Below are 9,308 nucleotides of genomic sequence, written 5' to 3'. Positions count from 1 at the left end.
ATGGTGGTTGTGAGAGAAGAGAGAGAAGATTGATGGTGAGGGTGGCTTGAAAGAGAGGAGAGAGAATATAAGGTGGTGGTGGAGTGGTGGTTGTTAGAGAAAATAGAAAAGAGAGTGGAGGTGAGGGTGAGGAGAGAGAAAATATGGTGGTGTGGGTGGTGGATCTGATTGTGAGGGAGGATAGAGAATGTGTGTTAGTGTTATTGTTGAGGGTTAATTAAGTTAAGTTAAGTTAATAATATGTAGTTAATGTGTTAATTAAATTAAAGTAAGGGTCTTTTAGTAAATTTACTCAAAAAAATTAACTATATAAGGAAACTTTTTTTTTGTTGCACATAACTTGTAACATCCCAAAATGGCAATTGTTACACATAATGCGTAACGGAAGAAGTACTACGTATGTAAACTTTTTTGATACTTTGTAGTGGTCTAATAAAATACTAAATTAAATATACAACCAAATATTCAAAATAACATATAAGAGCAAAATTGAATTGCATTTTTCCATGCTGGCATTGGACTTCTGTTCTGACTTGGTGCCAATGTTTCATGGGTGAGAATATGAAATGTTTTACTGTTTTAGACAATGTTTTTTCTATCTTATTTTCAATTTACTTAAGCTCTGTTCCAATTGGTTCAATCAATTTCCCCCCTATAAGTTCATTCAGCTGAGTTTAGTTCATATTCATTCAATCCAAAAGAACATGGCTTAAAGATTTTTTTATTTTTTTTTTATACCCATGTAAAGTACAACTGCAGTTACCAATTTCAGTTGACCTTAATTAGATTGCGAATTTGCTTATAATTACCCGTGATCACTTCATAAATACAAAGTAGAGCTAAAATGTTGCTTTGAAGCTCATTTATGTTGTAATTGCAACAAATTTCAAGGGAAGGAGACAAAAAATAGTACCATGGAGGCAACTATGCTAACCTAGTGTCCGAAAAGTGTTGTAATATTTAGACAATTGCAAGATTTGACAAAATTGTCAGGTATAATAAACGGGCTCGCTCGGATGAGATGTCTTGAGCTTCAAGAGCTGGCATCGTTATTTTCTACAGCAATGGTAACACCAACTTCAGCTGGTCGGATGATCCTGTCGTTAAGCGTGTAGCCCACCTGCATATGCCGAAATTAGTTTACTTCACAGATAATCAAGACCACTTTTTATATCAACAGGACCTCACTTCAAGCCATCTAATTGAGGACTTGATGACATATAACTATTTCAGTATATTCAGAAGAAAGCTCTGTAGTCTATATGTTTCTTATTTTGAAGACAAGATCAAAGTTGACCCCCTATGCCAAATCCATAAAGTAGAAGGCCACTAAAGGCACTGAAACTAAGAAAGAATAGCAAGCCATTTCAAGGTGAGAAGACATAAAAAAAGGTTAGCAGAGAAACCATACAACACCATTCATCAATGTTTTTAATAGGGATACATAGAATTCAGATAGCACAAGCCTATATGATCAAATACTCTTTTCTGTTTAGTGTGAAACTTCTGTGTTTTATTTATGCACGGCTCTTCCCTTAAGGATTGTAAAAAAACAATAATACAAAAAAATAAGATCCAAAAACATATCAACAATACATTGACCTCAAAACTAATTCAGCTTCACAATCAGATAATTTCTCATACCACAGCATGCCTTTAAGGCCCATAATCAACAAGTTTCATAAGACAACCACAGGCTAACACATGCAAAAACCCTCAAAATATCTACATCCCAGAAGAGTAAACACATAAAAGTCACATATAGAAGATAATTGCACGCAAGATAAACATACATGAGTAAAAAGACTAAATGAGCTAAGCTTATTACTTTTTAAGAACCAAGAAATTACATAACATCAACTAACGTTCTTACATTATATCTAGATCAGAGCACTGGAAATTACCTTGAGGACAACAGCAACAGTACCAGGAGGCTTAGAATTGTCAGGAACTTGAAACACAGCATTATGCCTGTTAGGATCAAATTGCTCATCGATAGATTCATATTTCTCAACACCAACTTTTCTGAATACCTGAAAGAATAATGCTCTCTTAGCAAGAATATAATATGTGCAAGTGAAGTGGACGCCTAAATTAATCAAAATCATACAATCATCTGATCTAGATCAGATTAACTAAAACTTTACGTGGCAAATGGATAAACATGATACCAGTACATTCTACTACCTCCGTTAAACATTAGTTGCAACTTTAGAATATTTTATATCTCACAAATAATACCCCAAAGTTGCAACTAATATTTAACCGAGGTAGTACAAAGTCAGCAATATAAAAATTACAAGTACACTGTTACAATTCGAACTAAGATGATGGGGAGGAGAGGGGTAGAAATCATGTAACAAAATTCAAATTACTAGGAGGTGACTACAATAAACTAAGTGTATGTTGGAAATATTACCTCTGCAAGCTGCTTTTCAGTCATTTCTACACCTTCCAGCAGGGTTTTCAAAAGTGGCATTGCTCCAACAGTATCCTGAGAGACATCAATTTTATTGACACTCTCTCTGGTTACAGAAGCTGCTCTGCCAAGGTTGTCAGCAACATCCAGTAGATTCTTTGCAAAACTCTGCAGTATGAACACACAATGTGCCACAAAGTATTTCAGAAGTGCTACTAAAGGAAATGAAATAGGGACCAGCATCCAAATCATAGACACAAACCTGCACGGCAAATTTCTTTGAGTTCTCTGCATCACGTCGTGTTCTTTCCATTATATTCTCTAATTCGGCATAACTACGAAGAAATTTGTCTTTAAATTCAGCAAACTCTTTTTGTTTGTTCTCTAAGGTTTCCTCCTTCTCCATCACAAGTTTTACCAGATCTTCTTTGGAAAGGTCATCCATGTTTTTCTTGGAATCTGAATCAGAAAAGGCAGTTCTTTTAGTGCCTCAACTCTGTCTTTTGACAGACTGAGACGTAGGTTGTGTATCTGAAGTAGAACCTGTTTCTTGACTTTGTACAGAAGTCTCACTGTCTGCATTAATTCCCTCACCTGATTGCTTTGCACCATCAGCACCACCATTATCTCCTTTTTTCTCAGCAGGTGCCCCCTGCTCTTGTTCAGGAGATGCAAAGGTTGACATTCCACGATGAGGGAAAGCAACAATACTACATAGTCCATTATGCAAAGGAGATGCCTAACAAAAACATACAAAATAGCTTTATTTCGTAATTAAAACTTATATAAAGAGCCAAAGATAGATTAGCATGCATTTCAAAGAACAAAAGTAAACATGCAAAATTCACCATCAATGTGCATTTAGAGAGGTCCATATCAGACATAAAGGCTTAAACTTCACATGTACAACTCCCTGAATCAGATAGCAGTAGCACTACGATCATAAATTGACACCTAAAATCCAATTTTTATCAAGGCAGGAACTATCATAAGAACACAATCTGCAAGTATACAACTCTACAAGCCACCACAGATTTTAATGATAATTTAGAAAAACCTCTTTCATGAGATTCCAAAAACGTAAAAGCTCTCAAGTTAAATACAGTAGTAATGGATGTATTGCAACTGAAGTAATATACAAGATTTTGAAACATGAAAGGCTGGGACACAGGTAGTAGTCACATCTCCACAAAAAATTCCCCAAAAATGCAACGCAATCTACAGTTATATTATAGATGTATGAATGGTGATGTAAGGCGTCAACAGGGTAAGATATTTCAAGAGAAATAACAACTTCCACTCTAGAAGGAAACGTCTGACGCTGAATATATAAAACTGTTTGTTGACAGATAACAAGGGAGTATAAAATACTTTGGCAAATAACTGAAGACAACTTTAAGCGCCAAATCTAAATTCACTCTCATAGAACATGTAATAACTCGTGTGTGAGTTTTTAATCCTACGAAGTCTAGGAGATATCCAGCTGTCAACCCTATGAAAAATCCAAAACAAAGGCACCTATCTTCTGGAATACACTGAATGCCGTAAAAGACATAAGGGCAAGGAAGAGAACAAAGGTCATTCTGATCCCTATATGATTATGCTTATCATAAGGTGTACAAACTTACATTGAAGAACAAAAAGTAAAGCAGATGGCAACTGAGAATGTAGAGCGTTATTAACAAATCTATAAAATTAAAACCAAATTTGGCCATAAAAGAAATACCGCAGCAACCCAACTGGATTCACTGCCTTCTGGGGAATATTTTCCCTCGATACCCAAGAAATATACTAATGGATGATCTTCAAAATAGTTATCTAGGCACCAATAAGCAAGAAAATTTTCAATTTCCCTTAAGCATTGTATCCTTATGACCTTAATGTATAACTATAATTCCCCCTTGCTAGTAAGACTCCCAAATCCATGATAATAGTATCCCAATTTTATCAAAGAATCATCACCTCAGAAACTCCACTAGATTATTCACTATAGGGCAGCAATAAAAGGCTGAACATCTACGAGAAAGAAAAATAATTTGTCAATAAAAATAAATTATCGGATCCCAAAATTCCAGGTCACTAAAGCAGTTATGGCCATTTGGTAAAAAGGGGAAAAAAATAAGTAATGGTAAAGGTTAGCGTGCTATTGCAAGAGAAGTTCCATGCCATCATTTGTGGTGATGCAACTCTGCCCCCAACAAGTTTTTCTTGATAAATTTCCACCACCACTCAATAACCCTTCTAAAGTAGTAATGGGTGGTGGTGAAATATATGTATCCAAATAAAACATGAGGGTAAAGTTTACTATGGGCAATGTCACTAAACTTCCCTCGCTAAATGCACAAAAATCCATCATATTACGGCCTACAATACAGGCCATAGATTAATATGCATCTTTATTTGACAACCTACTAGCCCCATCACTCAACAAGAGCAAGATAAAGAGCTGGAGTTCAATTCTCATCACTTACCCTTATATTTCAACTTTGCGTAGTGCATTAATAATTATTCTCTCCATCCCACTTTAATAAGCCACATTTTAATTTCGGGATGTCCCAAATTGTGAGGTCGCATATCTTATAGTTAAATTATGAATATTTTCATATAAAGTAGTTCTCTTACTTTATTAAAGACTTGATCCATGATATTCTTAAGTTGGCTTGTTCTCAACAATTGTATATATCATCAAAAACATTTATGACATATCAAAAGAATAACATGACCTCTAATCAAATACAGCCTATTAAAGAGGGATGGATGGAGTATTAGTTCACGATTAGCTATTAAGATATTTTCTAATCAATTAGCATACCCTAAACAATACAAAGTACATTACAACTATCGAAATTTATAATTCTACTACGATACGAGACCGAACTTCACGAAAATTTGCTCCAAATTGACAAATAACAAGTAAAGCCTTAAGCTTCCCTAGCAACCCAACAATATATTGCAACAAAAAAGAAACTTCAAGCGAAAATGAAACCAAAAACAGGTCAGAATATCAAAAATACTCTAATTCTCAAAAAAAAACACCTGATTCTCAAATTTTAAAAATAAATCGAACGCAAAATAATATATCAATTCTAAAATTTCAAAATGGGGACTTTAAAACAATAATCTTAATCTTTTAAAACATCGTTACAGTTCATTTAGAATCAATTTGGAACACATATATCATAAATCAGCTAATTTTTTTTATTAAATTAACAAAAATAATCTGAAATTCAGATCATGTAGGCTAAATCCTTAAACCCCAGCAAAACCCTGCTAAACAAAATAAACCCGATAATAATTTAAACAATTAACAAAAAAAAAAAACAGACAAAAAATCATCAAAAATAACGGTCAATTACCTTGCTAGAAACGTCAGAAAGAGAATGAAATCGATTGCATAGGACAGAGAAAGGGGAATTGTGTTGATGAAGAGGAGGAGGAGAGAGAAAGTAGGCCCGACATTGGGAAAGCGTAGTTCTCGACGCTCTTCCCAAAACCCTAGTTAGCGACATTTTCGGCGCTTTGTGATGGAGAAATCTAGAGAGAGAAAGAAATGGAAATTGATGAATTGAGGGAGAAGGGAGAAGGGAGAAGTTGTCCCAAAAAAAAAAAAAAAAAAAAAAAAAGAGGGAGAAGGGAGAAGTTGTCCCAAAAAAAAAAAAAAAAAAAGAGGGAGAAGGGAGAAATTGTCTGAAGGTTAAACATGGTTCTTGGAGAAGAGCTAAAGAGTAAAGAGGTGTTCGAAACGACGTCGGAATGGGGTAAAGTTGCTTAATGCTCGTCGTTTTGGGAGTTGGTTGAGAATATTTTTATTCCCCCTTTAGAAGGTTTGACAAATGGATTATGAATATGAATATGAATGAACCTAAATCTAAAAATACAAGTGAAACATTTTTAAGGGGTAAATTTTGTTTAAGATATCAATGAATTCAAGCAAAAATATAAGAGGTTCAATGAAGTAATAGAAGAATTTCAATAGAGAAATCAATAGTTTAATGCATGGTAAGGTGCTTCGATGGAGAAAGACGACACTCCTATCCATTTGAGCTAAACCATGCCATTCATTTCTCAATTCTTTGTCGGTTTTTGTTCGTTGTTGAAAATATGGTGGTGAAAATGGTGGTTTACGAGTAAATTCGATGGAGGAGGAGGAAAGCACAATTACAGGATGAAGGGGAAGAAGAAGGAGACGAAGAAGATCGAGCAAGAAGAAAAAGGAAACAACAAAATAAGAGTTAGTACAACAATCCCTATCCCTACCTTTTAAAAAGTTTGAGTTAACTCTTATGAATAGTGTGTTTACATTTATACCCCTAAAAATATTTGTTCATATAATTTTTCTCATTAAAATTACCAACAAATAGAGTTATGGCATAAGGCTAAATCGAAAAAAATTCTCAAATATGGTTACCCTATTACATTTATACCCATAGTATATTGAATATTAAAATAATCCTTTTTTTTAGGGCCTAATTTTTAAGGTTAGAACAGGGCCTCTAAAATGATTAAGACGACCTACGAAATTGAAATGGTCCAAGCACAACCACATTCCCATCGTGTTAGCCCATGTTATGCCCTACTTCCCCAAACATAATTTTAGTTATTTTCTTATTCTTTGTGTATGCACTCATGCCTATTATGTTGGGTCATTTGATTGATTTTCCATCAAAAACGCACCTAGCCACACCCATGACTCAACTAATGTGGATCTCACCATCGACACACATAATAACGTGTCGTGTCGTGTCATGTTATTTTTATCGTGTAGATTATGCCATGTTTTTTCAACAAAGAAATACAAGTAGACACGACCGATATTCCACACACATTATCATATTATTTATCGTGAATCGGTTGTACCAACTTATATACTTCGTGACGCGGGGTGTTTGGTATGAGGGACAGGGATAAGAAGGATAAAAGGGTGGGATAAGTTTTGAAGATTAGTAAGTGGGATAAGGTTAAAAAAGAGGTGGTTCTTTGTTTGGAATAAATTGAGAATTATATTAGGATAAGTAAGAAAGTTAATTACCCTTACTCAAATTTGTCCTCTTCCTTCTTTATTCTTTCTTTCTTTCTTTAAGGGTAAAATTGTATTTTGTCCCCAACCTTTATACTACTTTCCCCTTGTTATTATTTTGGAGGGATAACTTGTATTTTTTATCTATATCCCTCTCTCCTATATTATCTCTATCTCCCTAAATAAATAAGTGAATATTTGAATCCCTCTCCTTTTATCCCTATCCTCCTCTCTCTATCCCTTGAAACAAACACCGTCACGTATGTCATATAATGTTGTATCGTGCATTGTCCCGGGCCTTCTTGGCGGGGTAATAGGTTATTGTCATTAGGAGGGGTCATTAGGAGGCCATACCCAATAATCAAACGCAACCTTGAAGCATTGAACATACGTAGTAATTAACTTCACTCTCCTTCAGTCCTTCTCACTAATTCCTCATTCCCGCCTAAACCAGGGATTTCACTCTAAAATCCCCAATTTCTCCTGCGAAAACCCCAAGTCGAAGAATCCTCAGCTCAAGCTCGTCAACAATGGCGGTTATCAGTGATAACGATTCAAGCAAGAAAACCTTACAAGTTGAAGAACACGTTGAAGGCGAACGTATCGAAACTAATGACTATTTCTTCTGCAAAGTCGGCGATTCTATTCCTATCATGTCCGACGGTTCGATTTTCGATGCAAACAATCCTCCTGCAAAACCCTTGGTTATCTCTGAAAGTTCTGGTCTCATATTTGCTGCTCATTCTACTGGTAAACGAGTTAATTAGTCAACAGTTATCATTTGATTTTGTTATCAATCAATTTTGTCAATTTTTTGTTGTAATTGTTTGATAATTTGAGCAGGATTTTGTGTTGCGAAGATTAAGGATGTTATTGCGGCGGCCAAGGAGATTAAGGATAAAGGAAGTGGTCCTTCTGTTCAGGAATTGTGTGTTGTTGATGTTCTTATTGGTAGGGTTTCGATACTGGCTCTTTCGACTGATTGTTCGGTCATTTCGGCAGTTGTTGAGGGGGAGATTCAGTTCTTTTACGTCGATTTGCTTCTCAATATGGTAAAACCTTCTGCCCTATGCTTGTAGTCATGCATTGAATTATAGAAGTTATTTAATTTATTTAGCTGATTAGATGATTGAAGTGGAAATCAGTGATCTTTATTCGTTGTTAATTATTTGTTACGATTGTTTGACTCGAGTTGGGTTTCTAGAGGAGTCCCATTGGTATCTATATTTTTGGAATATATCTTCTATACCAATGACAAAGGTTGTAACATAAGTTGAAATTTATAGGCAATGGATATCATGATAAGTTGTTGTATTCCGGAAGCATAGAGAGGTTAGGGCTGTTTATTTTAGTTGACAGGCTGAAGTAAATTTGGGAGGAGTTGCTGACTTGCTGTAGTTTGTTTGCAATAAAAGGAAGATTTCCCAGACATATTAACTAGTGTTTTTATCCTGGCTACAACTCCCATGAATAGGCTTGGTGGTGCTCGCCCTGGGATTATCTTAATTGTAGAATTACTAGAATACTTCTGTGGTGAGCAGATGTATATTTTTGGGTGCTGCTCTTGTTGGTAACAAGGTGTTTGATGTTTTGAGGCGGAAAGAGGGCTCACCTGGGTTTGGTAATGTGTTAGGGCAGTGATTGGTTAAGGTAAGGTTATCTTCTATTACAAAAGAGGACTTTGCGACTCTTTGAAGGTCTTTGAACAGGACTTAGGGTTTATGACTTGTAAGGGCAAATTACAGAAATTAAAATTGGGCTTACTGTGATGTAGGCTCTTGAGATAAGGTGTTTTTAAGCAGACAAGACATAATAATACCTCACCGAAGTCCGTGTTTTCGGGAGGATTATACAGTATCTGTACTTATTGTG

General features: G+C 35.3%; 2 protein-coding genes across 3 annotated transcripts in view; one reads left to right on the top strand and one right to left on the bottom strand.

Annotated features, from left to right (window-relative positions):
- Positions 1-772: 772 nt before the first annotated feature.
- On the bottom strand, positions 773-6,004 carry LOC145576936 (grpE protein homolog 2, mitochondrial-like). Of its 2 annotated transcripts, none has more exons than XM_081634635.1 (6): positions 5,776-6,004; positions 2,963-3,158; positions 2,682-2,878; positions 2,420-2,587; positions 1,905-2,033; positions 773-1,120 (listed from the first exon to the last, which is right to left on the bottom strand). In XM_081634635.1, the coding sequence occupies exons 1-6, from the start codon at positions 5,926-5,928 to the stop codon at positions 1,034-1,036; spliced, it is 930 nt and encodes a 309-aa protein (XP_081490761.1). In that variant the 5' UTR covers positions 5,929-6,004; the 3' UTR covers positions 773-1,033. The 2 variants fall into 2 exon arrangements, with proteins under 2 accessions (XP_081490761.1, XP_081490762.1); XM_081634636.1 differs by having other exon boundaries at positions 3,014-3,158.
- A 1,793-nt stretch (positions 6,005-7,797) lies between these two features.
- The window catches only part of LOC145574964 (nuclear pore complex protein NUP214-like), a 32,098-nt gene continuing 30,587 nt past the window's right edge, over positions 7,798-9,308 (top strand). Inside the window, exons 1-2 of the mRNA XM_081632867.1 lie at positions 7,798-8,186; positions 8,280-8,488. Of these exons, the coding sequence (XP_081488993.1) occupies positions 7,967-8,186; positions 8,280-8,488 (429 nt within the window). The 5' untranslated portion in view covers positions 7,798-7,966. The remainder of the gene's footprint in view (positions 8,187-8,279; positions 8,489-9,308) is intronic.

Source organism: Chenopodium album, chromosome 13 (genome assembly GCF_948465745.1).
Source record: "Chenopodium album chromosome 13, dcCheAlbu1.1, whole genome shotgun sequence".
NCBI lineage: Eukaryota > Viridiplantae > Streptophyta > Magnoliopsida > Caryophyllales > Amaranthaceae > Chenopodium > Chenopodium album.
This window is presented reverse-complemented; position numbering and strand designations above follow the sequence as displayed.

What these genes read in the sequence shown, in the direction of transcription:
- LOC145576936 (XM_081634635.1), bottom strand. Translation starts at nt 5,928, where the DNA reads ATGTCGCTAACTAGGGTTTTGGGAAGAGCGTCGAGAACTACGCTTTCC. An exon ending in TTTCTGACGTTTCTAGCAAG is followed by an intron (nt 3,159 to 5,775) that starts GTAATTGACCGT and finishes TGTTTTTGTTAG; the next exon opens with GCATCTCCTTTGCATAATGG. An exon ending in CTGTTGCTGTTGTCCTCAAG is followed by an intron (nt 1,121 to 1,904) that starts GTAATTTCCAGT and finishes CGGCATATGCAG; the next exon opens with GTGGGCTACACGCTTAACGA.